At 30.3% G+C, this 26,028-nt stretch overlaps 1 protein-coding gene across 5 annotated transcripts in view; it reads right to left on the reverse strand.

Annotated features, from left to right (window-relative positions):
- The window catches only part of LOC107443913 (syntaxin-1A), a 38,448-nt gene extending 12,678 nt beyond the window's left edge, over positions 1-25,770 (reverse strand). The window contains exons 1-9 of one of the 5 annotated variants that reach the window (XM_071182954.2): positions 25,624-25,769; positions 19,286-19,385; positions 16,737-16,811; positions 15,327-15,391; positions 13,438-13,546; positions 12,063-12,133; positions 10,606-10,743; positions 7,141-7,251; positions 5,772-5,992 (exon numbers count right to left, since the gene is read on the reverse strand). In XM_071182954.2, the coding sequence (XP_071039055.2) occupies positions 5,912-5,992; positions 7,141-7,251; positions 10,606-10,743; positions 12,063-12,133; positions 13,438-13,546; positions 15,327-15,391; positions 16,737-16,811; positions 19,286-19,385; positions 25,624-25,653 (780 nt within the window). In that variant the 5' untranslated portion in view covers positions 25,654-25,769 and the 3' untranslated portion in view covers positions 5,772-5,911. Of the gene's footprint in view, positions 1-5,771; positions 5,993-7,140; positions 7,252-10,605; positions 10,744-12,062; positions 12,134-13,437; positions 13,547-15,326; positions 15,392-16,736; positions 16,812-19,285; positions 19,386-24,327; positions 24,625-25,623 lie in introns of those variants that run through there. The other 4 variants (XM_016057939.4, XM_087158420.1, XM_087158421.1 and 1 more) reach the window with 4 other exon arrangements.
- Positions 25,771-26,028: the final 258 nt, after the last annotated feature.

Here is a 26,028-nt window from a genome sequence, read left to right on the forward strand (position 1 = left end):
TTTCGCCCCTTTTGAAATTTCGAAGTGCTAAAAAATAATAGAAATTGGTAACTAAAAAAAATTTCATCTTTGAATCTATTTTCTAAATAGAAAACTTTATTTTCTTCTGAAATAAAAGTGTGTGTGTGTGGGGGGGGGGGAGATTGCTTCTCATCTTCTGAAATTTAGACATTAATAGAATAAAATCAAGTAAAGTAGGAAATTTCAGAAGAAAAAAATTGTTTTGTTTCATAACTTCGACGATATTTTCCAACCTCTTAAATTATAGTAAGGGGGTAGGAAACTTTATTTTCTTCTGATATAAAGTAAGGGGGGATAAAATGTACTTTGTATCTTCTGAAATTTAGACATTTGAAATAATAAAGTCTAGTAAAATTGTTTTTTTTTTTTTTTTTTTTTTTTTCTTTTTTAAAAAAAAAGCTTTGAATTTATCTTCTAAAAAAATTTTTTTTTTCCCCTCTCAAATTAAAGTGAGGGGGCGAAGAATATACTTCAACCCTTCTGAAATTCAGACATTCGCAGAAATAAAGTCAAGTAAAATTTATATGTAACTCTTATTTTCGACTTTAAAAGCTATTTTCCAAATCGAAAACTTTATTTTCCTCTGAAATTTAATTGAGATGGAAGATAATGTGCGCCACCCCTTCTGAAAATTTGACATTCGCTACAATAAACTAAAATAGAATTGAGAATTGTAGAAAAAGAAACTACTTTTTTTCCAATTTACTAGTTATTTTCCAAATTGAAGTAGAAATCCCCCCCACAAGAAAAATACTTCTGTTTTGCTTCAATTCTTTTCTATATATTACGAATTTTAATTTATTAAAAAAATTTAAAACTAAAACACGAAAAGAGAAGAGAAGCACATCATAAAAAACATAAGAAGTGTTTAGAAAACTAAAATAAGTACCACTGTTTTGCATCCTGAAAAATGCATCCTACACTGAGACTAATAGATATATTTTAAAGAATCTTTTGACTGTTAGTGGTATGAAGGTGTTAAAACCTTCATACCACCCACAGAGTTGACCCACAGTTATCTGACTCCTCAAAAAATAGCCATCTTCTTTTACACCATGGGAAAATGACCTTTTGCTTCTTTAAATTGCCTTATTCATTTTTATGACCCTGGGCTCTTTTGTGCTTTTATAAAATGTCATATATTTACAGTACCATCTATATGTCCCTTAAGTTGTCTTAAACTAGCAATTATCTAGATGTTCTAGGAAAATAGATGTAAGCTTTTAAGGGATCCAAGGGGATGACTCTTGTTGACATTTACTTAGGTCATTTTGTCAAGAGATTTTTTCTGAGACAAACGTAAAACGTTCCAGTTAAATTTCAGTTTTTAGCTCATTTAATTGCGTCATTTAAATTAACCATTTTTAATTCAGATATAAACTTTCTGTTAGCTTTTATTTTATTCAATTTCTGAAATTAAAATTTAACTTTAATTAAGAGTTATTGAAATTACTTGCAACTCCCTTTTTTTCAAACATAAATCGTGATATCAATAATTCCCATTCTTAATAAAAATTTTCTTTGGAAAACAAGAAAACCAAATGTAAATTTATTTATAAGGAGGTAAGTAAATGTTTGCATTAACTCATTAAATACTTTTATATTTATATACTGTTCGAATTCTTTTATAAGAATGGTAACATAAAAATTGCTTTTTTTATGTTCGTATATAAAATTTAATTTGTATAGTAAATACTTTAATTGATAATTTTACTGTTTATTGGGTGCATGGATTTTGTTCTTATTTTATATTTTTCAAATTATTAACACCTTTAAATTTTTTAAATTGGAACTTCGAATTTTTAGGGTTTTTAACAACTTTGTTTTCATTAAAAAGTGAAATGCAATCTTTATTTTATATTAAAAAAAATCATATTTAATTTAATAAAGAAACGCATTTAATTTAATAAAAAAGCTATGAACATCAGCTTAGAAATCCGTAGCAATTAAAATTCATTTCCCTGACAAACCATTAAAAAGAATTTTTTTTAATTGGCAAATATGCTTTAAGTTTTTCTCATTTTTCTTTCATAAAAAAAAACTATTTCTCTTCGTCATAATTTTGTCACATATGATTTCATGGCGTCATGAATACATAGGCCAAATATTCAAGAACGATTTTCTAGGGACCTGTCGATATTGGAGAAAGGCAACTTTGTTTTGTTAATCGATGTATATAGAGAAAAAAATTTCTGAATATTTTTTCAATTAGGACTTTTTAAAATGTGGGTACATGTGCCGATAGAAAAAAAAAGTGTATAATTTCCTTCTGCTTCCATAACGCGATCAAAAACTTTTAGATTTGAAACTAAAAAATAATTTTCATTTTTATAATGGTTTTGTCTTGAAAAGACCTTCCTAACGATATAGTAACCGGATTCAACAGGTTTATAAAATTGGTATTTTATGATTAGCATTATATTTAGAGGAAAATGAGGTTATTGTGGACATATGGGGGACAGAAGTAGACAACATGAATAGCTATTTTTCCCCTAGTCATATTTACTCGGTGAGATGTCGGAAATTGGTAACATTTACGTACAGTGAACCAAAAAAGTACCACCCTGAATAACTTTTGATTTAATGATCGGATCTTCACGTTCTAGGACTCCATCTTAATAATTCGAGGGTGTGACATCAAATATGCAAATTAATTAGTGCACGATATTTTATTTTATGTTACGCAATCAGACATAAAAACATACTTTCTCTGAATCAACATAACTTTTGTTCAACAGATTCGATTTTCTAACTCCCGTAATATAGGAGGTAGCTGTAGTCTGGGGAATATGGTCCCAATAGTTGGGTCGGGTGAGCTATCCAAAGTTTGGATCCCCAAATGTTAATTTTATTTTTTTGTATTTCATTACAGATCGAGAGCTTTTTAAGGGAATTGAAAAAATTTTGCACACGATTATAAAATTCTGTTATCTAAGGATAATTCCATTCAAAAAATAACTTTTAGTAAATATTTACTAATTTTTAATTGATAATAGTCTGATGTTGATCCATACCATCCAACTGCTACGGAATTTCCGTAGTTTCAGAAATCTTCTTTTCAGACGGTAGCAAAATTAATGTCTTAATATTTAAAAAAAATTTATCTTAGCGTAACTTGTCCACTATTACTTATAAAAGTGCAGGCCATATGGCTAGATTCTTAAGTTCTGATAAAAGTTTTATGAGAAATCCATTTGCTTTAAAAATTTCTACTTTGGTTCGCTACCACTAGAAAGAATTATTTTCAACATCCTCATAAGTTGGAGGGTATGTTGATCATTTACGTCACACTAGTGCTGCACAAAAAGCTATTGGCGACGGTCTGGGAAACATCCCTTGAGGTTTGATCCTTTGTAGAGGGGCTGGCACCCCCGCTTCGGTAGCCCGGTGACCTGCACCCGAAGTCTAGCACTTTATCTTAGAGCAGTTTAACGAGGACCAATACAGCACACCCTCGGTCCCTACGCAGACTGACTCAAGTGGTCACCCACCCGCACACTGACCGCAGCCAGTGATGCTTGAATTCGGCGATCTGCTAGGAACCGTGTCTTAATGATCAGTCCCCTTTGGGACAGTAACAGTCTGAAAACTTTTAAATCGTAAGGCATATGAGCAATTCTACAAATAAACGCCAGTTAGGCGGCCAAAAAAAAATAAAAAAAATTTTGGGGGGCACACTATTTCTACATGAATTTTCTTCTTCTTTACACCCTAGAAAGGCAAGAAAAAATCGTGAACATGAAATTTTTTCTTTGTGACATACTTTAAATGCGACATACTCTTTCTGACATACTCAGATAAATCTGAGCCATTTATTCAGATAAAACGATTTTTACATAAATATAATATTATTATAATGTTTTTCTAAAATGTATTTATAGAGATTTCATAGTATAAGATTATATTTTAGTATAAAAATTGGCGTTTATTTGTAGAATTGCTCATATCGTCGCCTTGAAACTAAACCGTGGTAACTCAAAAAAGCAAATTTTTCAGGAGAACAATTTCTAACTTTCTGCGTTAATGCTGATCGCGCCAATGCTATAACGATTTATCTGCTCTCTAAATTAATTTTATTGAACTATGAAGATAATACTTTGTTTCTCTAAAAGGGTGATTTTTTTTACACAAAGTGACCCAAATATCTCATTTTTCGATTTTTTTCAGTTTTACGGTTTTGTTTCAAAGCGACGATATGAGCAATTCTACAAATCAACGTGAATTGGGCGGCCAAACAAAAATAATTTTTTTTTTGGGGGGGGGGGGGGCACGCTATTTCTACATGAATTTTCTTCCTTTTTATACCCTAAAAAAGCAAGAAAAAATATTAAACATGAAATTTTTTCTTTGTGACATACTTTAAATGACAAAATACCAATTTTGAATTTTTCTCGATTTTTTCAATTTACGAACTTTGATTAAATTTTTTCATTTTTGTTTTTTATACTAAAATATAATCTTATAGTATGAAATCTCTATAAATACATATTAGAGAGACATTATAATAATATTATATTTATGTAAAAATCGTTTTATCTGAATAAACGGCTCAGATTTATCTGAGTATGTCAGAAAGAGTATGTCACATTTAAAGTATGTCACAAAGAAAAAATTTCATGTTCATGATTTTTTCTCGCCTTTTTAGGGTGTAAAGAAGAAGAAAATTCATGTAGAAATAGTGTGCCTCCCAAAAAATTTTTTATTTTTTTTTGGCCGCCTAACTGGCGTTTATTTGTAGAATTGCTCATATAGCTTTTTTTTTTTGTCATTTTAAAGTATTTAATTCCACATGGAAAATACAAATTTGAGCGAAATTGGTTGAATAGTTCCTGAGAAATCGAGTCTTATAAGTACGACTTTTTTAAAATTTAATTTCTCAGGATTAATCGATTTCACTGAAATTTTGCATTTTGTCATGTTTAAAACTTACAATGTTTTGTAATCCAATTTATATGCGTACAAATAACTTTTTTTCATAAATATATTCGCTAATATAAGACATAAATATCTAAAATGACGGTTAGAGATGGAGTACTGAAAGTTTTTAAAAGGGCCCCCGCCAAAAATGTTTGCCCCAGGGCCCCGAGGGGTGAAGTTACGGCACTGCATAAACCACAGGTTAAGAAACTCTGGTCTAGATCTTCCTATAATATCAAGATCATCTGCATAAGCAAGAATTTGTGTAGATCTTTAAAAATAGGGCCACGTATTATATTACCTAGGAATAGTGTACCCTACCAAAGGAAATAATTATAGACCCACTAGGGGGTACACAATGTGTACTTTACTATGTATGTATATCTAAGATAAGTGCTCTGAAAAGCTTAAAATGAGGACCTATTAATATCCATTAAAATTAGGAAATCATTTTTCAATGTTATCGTCAAGCCCGATATTTTAATTGGACCACGTATTATATTACCACAAGAAATAATTATAGGGGTTACACTATGTATATTTAAAATAGTGCATTAATTATAAAAAGTAACTAAACTAAAAAATTTTCTTTGTTGACCCTAAAGTAGGAATTTTGTTTACTTTTATTATTGTAGTTACTGTTAAAATCAAATTTTAGTAACACATACTACAAATCAAATCACACTGTGAATTCACGATTAGCACTTTCTATTATCAAATGCTGTTAAATATTACAGGCAAAAAATATGATATATAAACTTATGTACAAACCAAAATAAAAACAATAGCTAAAATTCAAACAAAGATAAAAAAAAACTCTCTGGTGCTTATAATACTGATTGTTTAACAATTGTATTTATTCCCTTCAGTTTCATCCAATTTTTTCCAGCGTCTTCCGGAGGACAACTCTTGTTTATGCATCAGTCCAACTACTTTTAGCTGATTAGTTCTTAAGTATCAAATGAGCGTCACTTTACATGCTGGTGAAGACTACTGCTATTATGGTTATTACAGTTATCAATACCAGGACAAGTATGATGGCCATGATTTTCTTCTGAAAAATTAAGAATAATTTGTCTTCGGAATTGCTTAGAAGATTCAAAGTTGCAATGTCCCTCGCATTCAATTATGAGCCAGTAAATTAGACAAATATCAAAAGTATTACCTAAATTCTAAAAGTTCAAGCCAAAGGCAAATCATAACAATTTTGTATAATTAATTTTTCTAACTGAGAACTTTAAATCAAAAAAACGTTTTTTTTTTTTATAAATTGAATTATTTTATAAAATGCAAATTCAAATTAAGAGCTAATTTTACAATTGGGGAGGCTATGAGTGAGAAATCGAATGATCGTCTTGAAGGAAAAGAATTGAGTGTAGGTTGGGGTTAATTTTTAATAACTTCTTACACTAGAGCAGTTATATAAGGATAAAGCAGCATTTCATATTCTTTTTTTAAACTACCTTTTAAATATAATTCATTTTAAGTGAAACATTTCATTAAAGTCTTATTTTATAAATAACTCGCTTATTTTTTACTGTCGCTATGTTCTGGAAAAAAAGATTAAAAAAAAAAAAGAATCGCTGTAAAAGATTTATTGAAAATATTTTTTTGTCTCGAAATTTGGGCTTAACACATTCACTTCCAGCTGAGTGTAGGTGGTTAAACTTATCATTGAAAAATGGTAATATGTAAACATAAGATCAAAGTTTTTTTGCTTCTACTTTTGTTTTAACAACTACTTCAGTTTTTAAATTTTACAATTAAGTTTGCTTTAATGAACAATTGTCACGAGAAAACATATTTTCTGCAAAAATAGTTGATTGATAATATGCATCTAGCAACCTCTTAATAAGCTTTATTGACTGTAGGAAAAAGTTACGTCATCTGGTATCACGTGATTCGGCAACGAACTTGCTAATTTGTATCTAACCGATACTTGCATAATCTCTCTTGTTACTAAGATTATTTGAATGCCATTCTAATTAGTTATGTGACGTATCTAATGAAAATTATAATTTATATAAAGTGCAGTTGTCTAGTTAATCAATCTAATTTATCGTAAGTCTAATGAATCGTTCATTTCATTACGATTAACATCTTAATCTCATAAAGTTATAATATTTTGCCTACAAAATTATAATTTTAAATTAAAAAAAATGATGCTTGCAATAAGAACAGTCTTAAGTAGAATGTTATAACCTTGCAGAGGACTCGGTTCTTCTTGGCTGATTTGGCTATTTCTTTATTTCCATTTTGAACATCTTCAGAGGCTTCCACGATATGTTGTTCAACAGAATCGATGATTTCTCCCTGGAAAAAAAAGCAATCTTGCTCAATTCCTTCGAAATTTTATTCAAAAACTGCAAAATTGGGATCGAAGGCAATTCTAAAATTTGAATTAGACAATTTTTTTCTCTCACTTTAAAGCATCTGCTGTGGTTAAGTGTGGCTCTGTGAATGATTCGATTCCTGGGGCCCTACCATGAACTACCGGGAATGGAATGAAGATTCCCGGCTGGAAAGTGAAACTGGGAAAGTTTGGTTCCATGAATGCTCAATATCGTACCATGAACACTCCCTTGGAATCAGACATTCCACGATAACTCGCTCTCAGGGCGTGGCTAGAATTTAACCAATCACACAATTTACTTTAGATTTTCTTTTTGAGTTTGGCAGCATTAGCATGAGTAAAACGAAACGAGCTTCTGCTATTTAGATAATATTTTTGACTACTTTTTGTATTATTTTTATAATGTTATTTGTTTTCATTATTAGACTAAAAGAACATGAACTGCGAACACTTTGAAATATTCTTCAATTTATTATACATATAGTTTTATTAATTAAAAACTATCATATTTATCATGTATAATTCATAAAATAAAATCCTTTTTTCATAATAAATATTTCTGATATATCCCTTAATACGTTTCATTATTTATTTTAAATATTTTTTAAAAAGTACAACTCTTAAAATAATGATCATATTTTAATGAATTAAGATTCAAAATTTCGTGTCTGAGAACTGCAAGTAGATAGATTACTAATTATACTAGTTTTTAAATCTAAACTAATTTCCAGAAAGAATTCAAATTTTATCAGACAAAACAATTAACGCTTACCTTGATCACTTTGAAAATAATTTAATTTCAGAAAAGTTCATTAGTTTTCAATTAAAATTGTAACAATATGAATGACTAAAAAGTTACTACTTTGCTTATTGCTTTGGTTTATTTGTTACATTATAAAAGTGACTGTTTTTACTGATAGTTAAATAAATATGTTCACAAGAAATTAATTTCTAGATCTGCGTAAAATTTTTTTCGTGATTTGCAAAATCATTTTACGTATGAAATACTTAAAAATTATAGTTCAGGGAACTACTTCCGCAGCTTTATTTTAATGGAAGAATGAGAATAAAAATTTTTAAAATGAGTAAGAGAAGAAATAAATACAAATTTCATAAATATTTTTTGAAACGTTTTTATTCTTTTTTGTATTTCTTATTATAAATAAATTGTTTACTTTATAATACATCATGCCTGTAAAAAATTCTTTTAAATGTGCTGCCATGTGTATAGTATAAAGAACTATCGTTCGAAAGGAAGTTAAATATTGTTGAATTAAAAGTTCATCGAAAGAAAATTAAAAAAAGAAATGATTGGAACTTCAGAAAAAGGTATTGGCCAAGTAATACATCCCGTAATAATAACATAGAAATAGTAACAACTATTATATAATGAGAGCATAATTATTTTTAGTTTGCCGTAATTTCTTAGTTAACTCTGAAAGTATCTTTTCGTTCACACATACTAATGAAACAAAACATTTCTCTTTTAATTATCGTCTTGAAAATGGCTCGGGCACGTTTATCTTTTAGAAATTTTGTTATCTTCTCTTATGAAATAAAAAAAAATTAAGACATTCATCGACGAAATGTCGTATTTAGTCCTTAAAAATTCATGATTCCCTCCTTGGAACGACGATTCCAGGTGCCGGAGACTGGTTGGAATGAAACCGATTCCAATTCCAGCCAAGAAACTCTTTCCAAGGTGTTCGTGGTGGGGAAAAATAATTCCCGTTGGAACGTGACGTCATTCCCAGATGGAATTTCATTCCATGGAGCTCATGGTAGGGTTCCTGGTGGTAATTTGAAAGCTTGTGTGGAATGATAAAAACATGTGACCAAAGAATATTTTACTTAAATCAAACTATATCTTTAGTTACTTTCAGTTTAATTTGGCTAATTAATAAAACCCTGATTAGCATTAAAATGTCAATGCTATAAAATCGGATGGTTTGATTCCAGTTATTTAAGCTTTTTTTAGAAGTGTTTCTTTTTTGTATAGCATATTTTTAAGTTATAGTACATTCTAAAATGCCCCAAAAAATCGTTTGTTTTGGGGACACCTTGTATGATGATATACCGCCAGTATATACTTATAATATCAGCGCTCGTGAAAGTTTGGGATAGGGTATTAACAAGATTATTAAGAGCGATTTTCGACAAAATTGCAGACAATAACATATTCCTCTGTATTTTATTAAGTACGTATCTGGAAACAATACCGGTACAGTGTAAAACGTACCTTACATGAGCATCTTCATTATCTTAAAATGAGAGCTCAGGGGATGCTCTTTATGACTGATGTTTTTCCCTTCATTAATGTTTTTCTAAGGTCAAGTATGTATTTAACCTTTCTCCTAATCAGCAGATATTATCAACGAATAAATTAATCGGATGTAACAAATATTTCGGATATTCACCAAAGCGTGACATTCTCTTGATTTCGGTCATTCACGATGGCAACTGAAATAAGTTTCAATTTGTTCCTTTTGACTATTAAAAAAACAGAAGAGAACCCGAAAAAAGTTGAACCTGGATACTTCATTTTATTTTATTTTATAACCGTTGTTGAACGGGAAACCCGATTTTTCGGGTTTACGACTACTAATGTTTAATTCCGTAGTCTTGTAATTTTGAACCCAATCCAGAAGACTCGAGTATTGGTCTGCCTTCGTGGAGGACTTTTTTGATTGAACTTTGCTTTGCACGGAAATCACTCCCATGGTTAGCGGAACCCATAATCAATCTGAGGATATTTCACTGTACAAGCCGAATCGCTAAGAATCGGTTCACCTCAATGGAAGGCGAGCCATCGCCATATTGGAATGAACAGTGAAAATAACAGTCGGTCGTTAGGATAGAAAGGTCGCGAGGAATCGTACTGATTTAGTGGTGACGGCAGCACGGATCCAGTTAATAGTCAACTAAGCTGCGCAGTGGTGGTTAATACGAAAGGTGCCATTGCGTTTGGACTAATAAATGATCGAGAGCCTTCCAATGCTCTTCCTCTCCATGTAACGCAAATGCGGGTCAGCTTCATCCAAAATTTCACCCAATACTTGATCCCCCTTGTCTGCTGGATCGGGTTCAAAATGACAAGGCTACGGAGTTGAACATTAGTAGTCATAAATTGGATCGGCTGCTCAACGATGGTTATAAAAAAGAACTAAATGATCGAATTTCTTGCTTATGATAACCCGTGCTGAGGCCTTCTCTCTTCGAGAAAGGTATTGAGCAGGAAAAAAAAAACAGAACGAAGTTAGCGAATGCAACGGAAGAGCAACTAAAAACTCTAGAAATGAAATGTTGTAGCTCACTTGGTTGTTGACTAAGATGGATAGACTAAGCAGCATGTCGTCCAGCTCTCTGAGACTGGTCTCAATCTTCACTATTTCTGTGTATCTCTCCTTCACCTCTACCAGATCTTCTCTCGTGCGCTCCATCTCTATTATGTACTGAAATATCACTCTTTTTAAAAATAAACTGATTAAATAGTTAAAACTGATATAAAATTTTAGATTTTATAATGTGTCGCTAAATGTCTATCAAGAAATGTAATTTTCGACATTAGTTATTAGAGCATATGAAATTGACATGAATTTAAAATAATTTGGAACAAGCAATATAAAATGTCAATTCCTACTCCCCCCCCCCCACTCAGATGCACAAGAAATGCATCTTTCGAATATAGTTTGGAAGAAGAGATAAAATCTTTCAAAAATTTCTGCAGAAAAGAAAACCAAAATTTTTTACTTCCGAAAGGAAATTCTTTTTTCATGAACTCGACATCGTTTTGCGACAATGTCGCCACGATTCTGTTACGGAAATAATGACATTATATCATATTTCTTTTAAAAAAATTTATTTTGAATTAAATTTAACTCTACTGAAAATCATGCTAAAGAATATAATTTTTACTTCCATAAAGATAAATATTTAATACCAAAAGTATCAGGTTTACATAACTGATACTCAACTGATAGGCCTGAATTATGTACAAATCAATTTAAATTATGCCCTTCTAATATTCAAGTATCAGATTCTTCATCGGATTTTCTATTATTCTTTTTCCCCCACTTTTCCAATTTTTTAAACCATGCGTCGAAAAATAACCGCACTGGCGAAAATCCTTTCTTTTTTAAAATCTTGATTCAATTTCTGTTGGATTAGCAGAATGCCACCAATAATCGTCCCGCAGTGGACTGATCATTAAGACACGGTTCCCAGCAGATCACCGAAGTCAAGCATCACTGGCTGCGGTCAGTGTGCGGGTGGGTGACCACTTGGATCAGTCTGCGTAGGGAGCGAGGGTGTGCGGCATGGGTCCTCGTTAAATTGTTCTACCGTAAAGTGCTCGACTTCGCGTGCAGATCGTCGGGCTACCGACACGGGGTGCCATCCCCTCTGCAGAAGATCAAAATTGTGATGGCATGTCTTCGGATCATCCTCAGGGATGTTTCCCAGACCGTCGCCAATAGCCCATTGTGCAGCTCTAGTGCGACGCAAATAAACTACTACAACAACAACCACCAATCATCGAATAACGTTTTTATCTTCTATACAATTAATACCTGTTAAACATAATATACACCGCAGTAAAATAGCCATTTAAGAACCATTCTCACTGCATGCCATTCACGCTGTTCCGAGGAAGAATCTGATTGGTGAATCCCCCAGGAAAAGCTCACCAATCGAATTCTGTCTCTAGAACGATGCGCTGATCACATACAGTGTGAACGGTCCCAAGATTGATAGAATTGTCACATATACTCACATCTTGAGTAAATACTGCCCGATTTTCATCTAACATAGTTTCTAATTGCTCATCATCAACGTTTTCACCAGCTGTTCACGGGAATGGAAGAAAAATATTTTTTAGTCTAGGTGGTAATCAAAAAAAAAAAAATGGCTAAGGGTGCTGTGACCTAAATTTGAAGATGGCTGACCTCGCACTGACCACAGGGCTGACGTAAAGTTTTTTCAGTAATAGACGGATAGAATCTGCTAGCTGTCGGGATAACCATTGGTGGTTTTCACTGTATTTCTCTCCATATAACGCAAACATGAATTAGTTTCATCAGTTCCTCTACGAAAGTAGTTTGTTCCTGTGTTTTATATTGTTCAAAGTTATAATATTATGAACATTGATAGTCATGATAAAATAAAGTAAAATAAAATGACTGAAACGAGCCAGCCTGAAGTTTTGCTTGATGAGAAGGAATATATGAGTTGGCTCAAAAAAAATGCCGACTCGTTACTTTTTACGACTCGTTACTTCTTCAAATTTTTCTTGCAAGGCCTTATATTGTTTCTGATAAGCATATTTTTAAAAATGTCAATAATCTTGAAGAGATGTCTAAATGAAGTTATATATACTGTTTTCAAGGAGAGAAAAAAAATTACATTAAATGTTTATTTATTTGATTTTTAATTGATGCTTTAAAATGCTGTTAGCACTCTGCTATCTGGAGGATTTAAATAGGAAAAAAAAACACTGTTTAATGGAAAACGTATTAATTTCCTCTTAAACTTCCTTTGTAAAAACATGTGTTTTTGGACGGAACATAGCTGCGAAATATAACTGAGCAGAAAATAGAATTTGAGCTGGATTGCAGCTCCTTAATACGTTTCAGTTACTTTCGGACCATTTAGCCATAACTCGGGAAATTTTAAAGGGAATGGAAATTTTTTTGCACACAAAATTTGTTTTATTAAAAGATAAATCCATGTAAAAAGTGATCCATATTCTTATGTAAGAATATGCATAAATTAAAATTCGATGGTGCACATCATTTAAATTATGTAAGTTTAAATGATAAAATACAACATTCGGTCGTTATTGGGGAAATATTCCTTAAGTAATACAACCGAAAGTGAAATAAGGGGCTAAACAATTCTCCTGCTCAAATATTTTCCAGATACTCTTTCATATTTCGAATTCTTGAATTCTTGAATTCTATTTCGAATTCTTGATTGAAAAAAAGAAAATAAGTTATAGTGTCTGTAATTTAATAGTTATCGCATTTTAATTAGCCTATTTAAAAAACCATTCTGAAAATCCGATCATTAGAATAAAAGTTATTTAAGGTGATATCTTTTGCGTACTGTAATGGTCAGGTCAGCCAAAAAGAGTACAAATAATGTCATACTTATTTCTAATTGTTTCTTCAAAAGTTTTTTTCTCTTTTCTCTGTAAGTTGTCTGAGCTAATGAATATTCTCCTAAAATATCCATGAATTTTTGACTCAAACAGCTGATCTGTTAAAGGAAAATAAATTATCAGATTGCAAAGAAATGAAACCAAGTTTATGCATTTTTGGGTCTAATTTAAAATCTGTTCAAAATTAAAAATGATCAATTGGGTAATTGCAATTCGACAAGAAGAAGATCAATCATACCCACACATGTGACCTATGAGGTCAGCGCCAGCTGATCGTCAATACAAAAAATGGCGCGTCAAAGTTGACGTGAGTTAGAATGTTAATTAACGTGAAGTTAATTAAAGTCGACGCTCTAATTTGTTGAAATATAATTCCTTCTCAGATTTATTATTTGTTTATGTATTTTATTGTAACACGTGATATGTCTTTGTGGCAACTTCGATGCATAATTAGTTTGTTCTACATGGCTTCGTCTTTGTGTTAAGTAAGAAATATAGAGTGAACAGTGAAAGAATTGAAATCGTCGTGTCATCTGAGAGAATTGACGGGGTAAGTAAACTCGAAATAGAATGGAAAGAACAGTTGCTAACGTAAACAAAGCCTCGTTTTAACAACCAATCCGGATCAACAATCCAGTTATGGGAAGTATCCCATAACTGATGATAAGAGAATATTTTTTTAAAATTTTTATTATAATTATTATTTGCATTTTCGGTCATTTTTTTCCTTCTTCTTATAGCATTTTTTAAAATCACATTAATTCATTTTTTAATCATCTTTTAGATTTTTTCCCCTTTTTTAATAAACAACTTTGGTTGAAATATTTTTTGATTTTAATGAAATATTGCTCTCATAATTAAATTTTTTTCCTCATAAATTATTTTAAATTTTGCATTGGATCATGTAATTTAAAAATGTAATCCATAACAATACGAGTAAAAGAATCGACTTTTGAATGAAAAACGTTCTTTCGATTTAAAAAACATTTAATTATACAATGGGATGGGTCAATATTTGTTCTGATCGTCTTTGAAATTAGAGGATTCTATCGTTACGACATTTTACTGACATTTGATTTTAAAAAAAATAAATATTTTTTGAGAAGAAACTCTTGATGATGAGGAAGAAAATGAGGATTTGTTACAGTTTGGGGACATCACATTTATGCATGTGTTGAAAATTATACTGTTTAAAATGATTGCTGTAACTGTGATGAAACGAAACAGAGCGCGGTGACCTCAAAACGTAATTTTTCTGCAATCATGGTAACTTACATAAAGAAAAGCAATGAAAAATCTGTTCAAACCATATACAGTCGGACCTTTATTTAACGAAGTATAATAAAGGTCCGATAATAAGTTCGTTATATGGAAAATTCGTTAAGTAGAAAATGACCTTTTGAAATACTTAAGCAACACAAAGCAGGAACACTAGACGTAATTAAAATAGCAATGGATACACTTTTATTTTGTAAACTATTATTTATTTTATAAATCATAAAAAAAATCTGCATGGAAAACAAGAAGAGACAGTGTTACGCATATTGCATTTACTATTAAAGTAATTTTAAACAAACATGTTTTCTTAAGTTTAATGGATAAAATCCGTTCATTTTGTCTGCATAATTACGTTTGAAATGCGAACAAGAAAGGAAACCCCATAAAATGAAATATTTTGGAAAATAGGGATCTCAGAGGAGAAAAGTTCGTTAAATGAAGAATTTGGAAGTTATTTTACAAAAAGTAATTTCCAAAATGTTCCTCTAAAATACGCAAAATGGAAGTTCGTTAAATAGAGGTTCGACTGCATTTTAAACAATAGACATAGTAAAACAAAAATGTTTTCCTTATTCACAAAGAATAAAACTGCATCTTTACCTGTACATTTTCCATTCGAATGCTGCATTTCTTAGCAAATTCTTTGGGACGATTCTGTTTTGCAGCTGAAAACATCAAAAAACATTCAAAAACCGTGAGACAATTTTTAAAAATAATTTAGAGAACAGTTAAAATTAAAAAATTAAGCAATGTGAAATTTTTTTTTTGAATAAATACAAATTAAGTCGCGATAAAGCAATGCTTTTTTATTTTATTTTATAACCGTCGTTGAACAGCCGACCCAATATTTGGGTTTACGACTACTTATGTTCAATTCTATAGCCTAGTAATTTTGAACCCAATCCAGAAGACAAGGAAACTCCTGGATCGGGAGAAATTTGCTTTCATGGAGGACTTTTTGATGGAACTAACCCGTATTTGCGTTACATGGAGAGGAAAACCACGAGAACCTCCAATGGCGAGACTGGCGACAAGGAGACTCTAGCCCATGATCCGTCTACCACTGAGGATATTTCACGTTAGCACTGTGGTTGGTGCAAGCCGGATGTGAATTCGAATCGAGCAGCCATCTCTGGATTCGAACCCGGTTCACCTCATTGGAAAGCGAACGTCTATCCCTGAGCCATCTTGGCACAAGGCACGATCATTAGAGCAAAAGCTACTTAGGGTGGTATTTTTTTTTTCGCAATGTACGCATATAAACAGGTCTCGAGAACACAAAAGTAATAAACCGCGCAGCAAATAAAATAAAGTGTAGTAAATATTCCCACATTTGAAGTTTTTTTTTTCAAATTTAAAATTTTATTGAATATATTCATGCATAAGAACAGCCTGCTAATGTTTAACTCCTTCGTCTTGTAATTTTGAACTCAATTCAGAAGACAAGGAAACTCCTGGATCAAGTATTGGGGCCTTCGTGGGGGATGGAATTAACCCGCATTACATGGAGAGGAAGACCCACGGTTAGACTGACGGCAAGGGGATTCTAATCCATACTACCACAGAAGATACTGGCTTTTATCTGAAACACCCCCTTTTTTTTGTTGAAAATTTCCCTTTCTTTTTAATTTTATCATAAGTTATATAAATTATACTAAAATTTAAAAAATATTTTCGTGTCTCTAATATGCAGAGTTTCGAATTTAATTTTTTGAAATTAAAACTTTGTATAGAGCATGAATAATTCATTTTAAAAACTAGAACACAAACGCTTTTAGGGAAAATGTGTCTATTTGACGTTTTGCGACATTTTTTGAAAATGCATAGAGAGGGCTAAAAATAGACTGGACAACATTCACTACTGTTGCACAGAAGTTATTAAAGTTCGAAAAACAGCCTTCATGCGGAAAGACGTTCCTTGACCAACATATAAGAATGGTTTAACAAAAATTTCAATTAAAGTTATTTTTTCAACTGCGAACGTTGTCAAAGATTTAAATAAAACTTTACCTCTAATAAGTTTCCACGCTTTCGCTGATAGACCACGCATTTTTGTCATGAGTTGATCAAGTTCATGATGATCATCTGTAAAGGAAGATCAAATTAAGATAATCTTGATTTTGTAATCCCAATAGATTGATAGGGGTCGATAGGATTATCTCCACAATTTTTTTGAAATTTTTAGGATACTCGTTATGGAAGACGAGTATTTTTTCTTTCTTCCGAATTTTTTTTTCGAAGTTTGGTAGGTCAAAACTGCAGATAATGGGGAGTTTTGAGAAAAAACGATTAACAAAGAGCCTTTTTTTCCCCCAACGGGTGACTATTTTTTGTTCCACACTAATTATTAAATACTTTTTCTTTGCTTTAATCTTATGAAAATCTTCAAATAAAGGTTATACTTTGTCTACAAGTGAAACACTTCTGTGACTGAAAAATATGTGGTATATCTATTTGGGTGACCAAGGTCATTAGCTGCCTCCACCAAAACTAAATAAGCATGAAATTTGCTAGAAAAGAACATGTGTTTTAAGTACTACTCATTGTTATGCATTCGCAGAAATATGTGCTATTTAAAGAGTCCAAGAAAATATACTTTTTTCCTAGAATTTTAAATGATACAAAGTTTCACTGAAAGCATTTTTGTCTCATGGTATTAGAATCACTCATTTCACGAAAAGAAAGTTTTTCTCAAAATGTTGCTGTTTTCACCCCCCCCCCAAAAAAAAAATTCTTGCAGAAAAAAAACAAAAAAAAAAACAGGTATCTAATAGGTTTAGACAAAGAACAAAACTTGGAAATTTCAACAACATCAAAAATGTCAAGTATCGAACCCAGTCTCTCTTAAGAAAACTGGCTCTTCATTGGGAAAGTGAAAAGGAAAAAATCGTAATAAAATAGTTAGGTTATAGAACCTGACGGAAAATATAATAAACAATAGCAGAATAAAGAATAATGGAATAAAGAATAGCAGAATAAAGAATAATAAAATAGAGAATAATTACCAAAGCGATTGTTGAACATTCTTTTGGTCGTTCACGGAAATCATGTATATAGAATTGAGCAAAAATAGTTTTAAGAAAGTTGTAAAATAAAATATAACATTTTAGTAAAAAAAATGTATAAAAGATAATCGTCTTAATTGAAACAACAAAAAAAAAATTATTAATTCACTAATATTTTAGAAATGTTTTTTTTTAGCAAAATAAAATTATTGATGTTTGGTTGATATTCAAAAACGCTTTGTTCTTGAAATTTCTTGAATGTTCTTTAAAGTTATTAAACAATAAATATTGAAAGTTCTTGAAATGTGTTTTATTAAGTACAGTCCCTGGCCATGTCTCTAAGATTCTATGTAAAAGTATAACAGCTTTATTGTTTTTACTCTAATGTTTACGCTCCTGTATCAATGGGTTAACATTGTAATGTTAAAAAATAAATACACATGGGGAGTACATAAAGAACCCATGATATGTATGTTCGTGCACAATTATTACAGTGCGTCTAATAATTGGATCTGAATTATTACAATGTGATTTAATACATATTCTATATATATCGTCTAATTCAGGGGTTTCCAACTGCTCTTTTTGTGGCCCGCGAAATATATTAGTTGTAATTGTTTTGCGGACAATTTTCCTAAAAATTCTATATGGTTTTAAAATACTTTTCTCGTATTCCTAATTTCTTCCTTTCTGTGAACATACCAACGGTGGAATAAAATTTAGTTATCGGGTTTTTCATCCAAGGAAATACTTATTCAAGTATAAAAATAATCGTGTATGTTGCTCTTTTTTATTTCATTTTTTTTGCATTTTGTGAATATAATTCAGCATGTGTGTATCAGAAATTTTCTCAAAGAAATTCTCCGATTTAACTTTTCGAAACTACTCATTTTGGACGAAAATATTCACACACACATTTGTAAATTTTAAATGTAAATATCTATTGTCAGCAGACAAACCTCAATTTTCTCATTAAACATTTCGTGTGGCACTATGTAAGTTTTAATACCAACCTTTTTAAAGTTTTATATCTTAACAATTAGATATCTGTGGCACATTAATTGTTTAATACATAGGCGCGCATTAAAGTTATTGTAGCCCGAATTTTTATTATTTATTTAATATTTTTAAAAATATTAGTAACAATTAAGTATTTTCAAAAATCTACTTCTTATTTTAATTTGTAATTCAATACTTGTAGAACTTGGTAAAAATCTGACAGTAATATTTAATGTTCCTTTAAACCTAAAAGATTAAATTTTGATAAAGTTACGGCCCGCCATTTGATTTGTGTTTTTAATTGTGGCCCTCATGTAAGTTGGAAACAACCCCTGGTCTAATTCATCCGTCTCATTTAACCAATTGATGGAGGCGCGTAAACAGTCGGGAAAAAACAATAAAGCTGTCACTTGTTTTTTAATATTTTACAGTACGTCTGATAATTTCGTGTCAGGGACTGGGGAAAAGATAACGCAATAGATATTCGAACAATTTAATTATCTCCCGAAAAGAGTATTTAAAATGACACAGTCTAAAAATAGTTTAATTAAGAACCTTCGTCTTGGAAGGGAGAGGAGAGAATCCGATTGTACTTTCTTCTTATTTGTTCGATACATTTCTCCATTTCTTCAAGAGCCTCTTCTGTCTGACGGAACTGTAAAATACAATATTTCAATCAGTGGTACTACATTTTCTTTGGAGACTTTCTTAAAATAGCGACTACAGGCCAAATTACAAGATTCTTATGTAAAATCTTAATTACAATACGACTGTTTACACGTTCGTGCGTTAAATGAGACTATAATGTAAATTTGACGATTAAATCAATTAGACTATATATTATATAGAATATTTATTATATCAACCATTATATTAGTATATTTAATTCGACCAAGCGCTGTAGTGTTTTAATAATTGCATGATTTGCACGAGGCAATATCTTTTAAACATACATGCAATGGGTTTTTATTCTTCCTATGTGCATTTTTTTCCATTACAATGTTAATCAATTGATTCCCGAATGTAAACAAGGTACGTAAAAACAATAAAGCACCAGATAATTATAATTTTACATAGAATCTTAGAGTGCGTCTTATAATATGGCCAGTGATTTCAAAAAGTAGTCACCACTTTTAGAAGACTTAACTGGAGAACTTCATTTTCACCAATGTTCAAAACGATTTTGAATAAAAAATTGGCTTGGTTACGTATGAGGAGAAATTAAGAAGTTTCATGTGTACATGAAATAGTTTTTTTTATTTTATTCCAAAGCACTTTTTACGAATTTTTTTTTTCAAACTCTGAAGCTTTTCTCGACAGTGATTTGAGAAATGCTGGGAAATTATCATCCAATATTTATGATTTTAGTAACAAATGCTTTTTTTTTATGTCCCCCATGAAATAAAATACAGTGCGAAAAACAAAAAACGGACCAGCCTGAATAACTTTTGATCGGATATTCACTTTCTAAAACTCAATCTTAATGATTGAACAACGACAGACGATATTTTTAAGTTGCAGATGATATTTAAATGCAGATGATATTTAAATGCAGACGATATTTTAAGTTACGACATCAGATACAAAAACGTACTTAATAGTTCCTGTGAAATCGAATTTTAAAAATGTCAGATATTTGATTTCTCAGGAACAATTCGACCGCACTGATTTTTTCGAGCATCAGATATAGATCTTATTGACGCTCGACCACTGAGGCATTCTCATCTCGTTGACAGGCCAGTGGAGGATTTGCACCAATCAGATTCGAACACTTTTTTGAATTTTGTCTAGCGCTAAAAGTAGTTGTCAGGAATCACTACTAACTTCTTTGTATCTCACATCTTTTCAAAAGTAGCGCACTACACTACGGAAAAAGTGGGACTACTTCCGGCCACTGATTTCAATTATACCAATGACCATAACCAGCCACGGAGTATTTGGCACCCATCAATCAAGATTTTTTAGAAAATCCTCAATTTGTTCATATTGTGACTCTCAACAAGATATAATACACTTGATTTGCCACTGCCAAAATTTCATGCACAGCGTGGCACGGAATTCCAGGACAAAGCAGAACATCAGCTATTCTCAAACTTTACCTGCAGAAGAATTATTAAAGAAATCATCAAAACTACACTTGAGGACATGTTAAATCCACCAAATTCAACTAACAATGTAACCTAACTATCACTCCGTGTCAACAAACTCTATCAACCCATCTTACAATATTTGTTTTAGTCAAACTCTTAAGTTATCCATGACTTTTGAACCTTTTGTATCTTGAATTTCTTTGTGATTCTAATATTTTGCTTCAATTAATGATATTCATTCTATTATACTTAATTTTAGAGTTAAAATGCATTTTAACTTCTGTGCTTTAGTTTAAAGTTACGTTAAAATTATTTTCTATGCTTTTGTTTAAGGCATTTCACTATGCCTTTGTATTTTATAGTGTAAATATTTTCATATTTTAATTTATTCTTTATATGCCATTTATACTTGCTGCTAATGTAATTTTTTGTGTTTTATGTATGTTTTGTCTGTAGAATGTTTGTTCTACTCTCGTGTGCCCTGAATAGGGCGGGTCGAGGTATAAATAAACAATACCAATGACAAGAGCCGTGATGGCTCAGGGGATAGAGTGTTCCAATGAGGTAAACCGGGTTCCAGCGATGGCTGGTTGATACGAATTCCGCACCCTGCTTACACCGACCACAGTGCTGACGTGAAATATCGTTAGTGGTAGACGAATCATGGGTTAGAGTCCCCTTACCGTCAGGTTAACCGTGGAAGTTCTCGTGGTCTTCCTCTCTATGAATGGAAAAACTCCTCCACGAAGGAGAAATTTCTCCCAATACTTGATCCTGGAGTTCCCTTGTCTTCTGGATTGGGTTCAAAATTACAAGGCTATGTCGTTGAACATTAGTTGTTGTAAATACACAAGTGGCCGACCTTTGTGCTAAAATACAAACTAAGGTAAACAACGTTTAGGAGCACAAAAATATTTATGCAGACAACTGTTTCAGATGCTCAAAGGGCAACCTTCATCAGTACAACCTGTTGCACTGATGAAGGTTTTTCTAAGAAAGAAAAAAAAAACAAAAAAAAACATTTTGGCATATGTTTATCTCAGTCAAAAACAGGCGTTAATAAATGAAAATTAGAAAACAATTCTGAATATAAACAAATGTTTTGGAAACGGTATAAAATTCAAATTAAAATCCTGCGTAGTATTAAAAAAAAAAAGTTAATTTAGAGGGAGGGGGCAGGTTTAGTGAACCCCCAAGACCTTTAGAAAAATGGCCATTTTAGAGTCAAAAAGTCTCAACTAAAAAAAAAAAAAAAAAAATGAAGTTTAAAAATAATAATTTAAAAAATGTTAGCAAAGCCTATATAAATTTTTAAAATATTACTTCGTTCCTCAATGGGGAAATTCAAAACTACGAATCTTGAATAGAACACTAAAAATATTTTATTTAAAAATAAGTAAAAACATCGAATCATATTATTCATATGAATATGCATAAGCATAGAAACTAAAACATTTTTATTTATTTTAGTAATTAATTAAACTATATAAAACATCGAAGTAAGCGTATCAAATAGTGATAATAAAATAAATATTAATGACTAGTGCTGTAGTGTTTAAAAGATTTTTGCTGGAAGGGTGGAAACGAAAATTATAGTTTGTCTAAAGTAAAAGCTCCCCTAGTCTGGATCCGTGGCGGTGACTATATAACGAGGTACAAATATTTCAAGTGTTTAGGACAAGTTTTGGCACGATTCTGCGAGAGACTTCCGTGTTAACCCACAAGTGAAGAGAACTCTGAAATGCTCTTTTCCCTCGCTCACTGGAAAACGATTCTTTGTTTTACTTCTTAAACCATAATTTACATTATATAATTCTTAAATATATATTTGCAATATTACACATTTTTGCATTATTATGAACATTTCATAAGACAATTTAATAAATATTTAAAAATATTATTACATATATATAATGTATAAAATATATAAAGAAACATTGCGTACCTCTTTATTCCTAGATATAAGAGAATAAAATATCGTAATCGCAAATTTTAAAAATAGTCCAGATAGATGGCTAATTCCACAACCACAATTTTCTTAAACCAGCATAATTTGCTATCAAATTTAGCTAGTCTTCAGATAATGATTAAAGTTAATATTAGAAAAGTTTAAGTAAAAATCCTAACCCGTTGTGATACAGACGCTGCTGGATGGTTCGACCTCAAAACTATTTTTTCTTTTTATCCTTTTATTTATTTTAACTTTTTTTTAAAAGTTTCAACAAAAAAATAATAATATTTTTAAAAGTCAATTCCTTCATAGGTCATCAAAGAAAAATTTTGTTTTAGTTACTTTTTATTAAATAATTAAAAATTTTTCTCCCATGTAAAATTAAATTTAATTAATGAATTAATGTTTAAAAAAACTGCATTAACATCAAATGTCATCCACTACAGATTTCAAAAATCTGAACTTGAGTACAATGAGTAAAAAGTAATTTATGAAAGATTGAACATATGAACAAGATAATAGTATGAACTAATAGTAGGAATTGAAAAAATAAATCAAAATAAGAGGGAAAAATTGGGATATTTGTCATTTTTAACTATTTAAAAAATCATAAACGAGTAAAATGTTTATGTTGAAGCATTTCTTAAATATCCTACTAAAATCATGAAATATTTAAAGAAAGAAATAATTTTTAAAAATATTTTTCATAACAATTTGTTTTTTAACAAAAATAATAATAAAATCCTCATGGGGATATTTTCAACGAAAAAAGTAGTGATCGGGAAAAAATTGGCAAAAAATTTTTTAATCGCAATTTACTATATATATATATATATATATATATATATATATATATATATACACACGCACACAGTCAGGCCTCTATTTAACAAAGTCGCTAAATCCTAATAAGTTCGTTATATGGAAAATTCGTTTAGTAGAAAATCACCTTTTTAAATACTTAAATACTAAACAGGCTTTAAATTCATAAACACTAGACGTAATTAAAATAGCAATTGATACACTTTTATCTTGTAATTTAGTATCTACTATTTATTCATAAAAGAAATCTGCATGGAAAGCAAGAATAGAGCAAAACTCGTTATCCAGTAATATACTATCATGCCACATATATTGCATTTATTATAAAAGTAATAATAAACATACATTATCACATGCTTTTTTAAGTTTAATTGCTATTGATAAAATTTTCGTTCCGAGTTTTTCGTTTGAAATACAAACAAAAAGGGAAAGGGTTTTTACTGCTTTCTCTAAAAGTTAAGTGGCTTCGAAAATTAATTTAGGGTCATTTCACCCATAAAATGCTTTAACAAGTTTGAATTGTTCTGAAATATTTTAAGAAATAGGGAAAGTAGATATCAAAGAAAAGCTCGTTCAATAGAAAATTCACTTCGCTATTTGAAAGTTATATTACGATGAAATTTTCCAAAATGTTCTTGGTTCCTTGAAAAAAATCTCAAAATAGAGAAATTCGCAAAATGGAAATTCGTTAAATAGAGGTCCGACTATATATATCCTTGTAAAGATAGTCTTACCAGAGCTAAGCTTGCTTCCTCCATGTCTGAAATTTTCTGTTGTTGTTAAAACGGAAAACTCACGAACAAAGAGTGGTGACTCTTAATTTTATTGGAGTCACAAATTGGAATTAAGGCTATGGTCATGCACAAAAGTACCTGGCAGATTGAAAACAAGGATTATTATTTTTTTTATCGTAAAAGATTCTTTTCTTGTTTCATATTTTCGAATATGAGAGGAATGAAATATCCTTTTTTTTTTAAAGAACATTCATTAATGCATTGTATTTCAATGTTTAAAATGATGTTTAGTCAGTTTTGTGTTGCGTTTTATTCTCTTTAATATGTTCCGAGAAAAACTCTTTTCTAGACTGGCTGGCTTAAATATGACTGGTAGCGACATCTATTGGCATTATCAAAGACTAAGAGTGAAAGTTTCTTAATAGAAAGAAGAGAAGAAATAGAAGAGAAGGAAGAGGCTTAGAAGAAAGAAGAGAAGAATAGAAAAAAGAGAAGAAAACGATACTATTAAATATTCTGCAAAAACTTTTTTTAAATTTATAAATAACTTTTTTTTTAGTTAAATCATTGTTTTCTGAAAATGAAAGAGGAAGAAACGAAAATTCCTGAAACCAAGAAATGTTATATAGGAATGGATGCTAACGAAACTGTCACACGTTCAATTTCCGTGTGATTCTGAATTATTTTTCATTTATGAACATAAGTGTGCATATAATATAATATAATATAATATAATATAATATAATATAATATAATGTAATATAATGTAATGTAATGTAATGTCATGTAATATAATATAATATAATATAATATAATATAATATAATATAATATAATATAATATAATATAATATAATATAATATAATGTAATATAATGTAATGTAATGTAATGTCATGTAATATAATATAATATAATATAATATAATATAATATAATATAATATAATATAATATAATATAATATAATATATATATATATATATATATATATATATATATATATATATATATATATATATATATATATATATATATATATATATATATATATATATATATATATATATATATATATATATATATATATATATATAGGCATATATTTTTTATAATAAGTAGCTTATTACACATAAATGCCAAATGTATAAAAAATCACAGTTTTGAATTTTTTGTCGTTTGCGTATATTGTAGAAATGTAACTTATATATTTAGCAGTGAGTGGATCTCAAAATTAGGGTAGAGCTAAAGAAGGTTTATAAAGTGTGCAAAATCTTTTGGCGGAGTAATGAACACTTACTCGAATCTGCTTCTGTAGAAAGGTAGCCATCTATTCAACTTTTTCACTTCCTTTTCTTAAGAATAACACATTCCCTCTATATAGAAAAACACCCATTTATAAATGAGCTATTGTAGATGACATTGTAATAAGATAATAAAACATGGATGTAAATGGAACGTTTTATATCTTTTCGAATAAATTAATTTTTGTTTTAGGAATGACAACAGTCGTTTTTCCCTATGCGTTTCTGTTTGTTTTGATAAACGAACTGAGAGTCATTAAATCTCCACTATTTTAATATAATTTTTTTTGCTATGCTGATATAATTTGTAGGTAAAACCAAAACAAATGTTATTATGTCATGAGTTGGGAAAAAATGGCTGCTCCATTTTAAAAAGAGAAACAACTCAAAATAATTTTTTT

The sequence above is a fragment of the Parasteatoda tepidariorum genome, chromosome 2, assembly GCF_982258835.1.
Source record: "Parasteatoda tepidariorum strain Cologne lab strain chromosome 2, Ptep-v5.0, whole genome shotgun sequence".
In the NCBI taxonomy this organism is placed as follows: domain Eukaryota; kingdom Metazoa; phylum Arthropoda; class Arachnida; order Araneae; family Theridiidae; genus Parasteatoda; species Parasteatoda tepidariorum.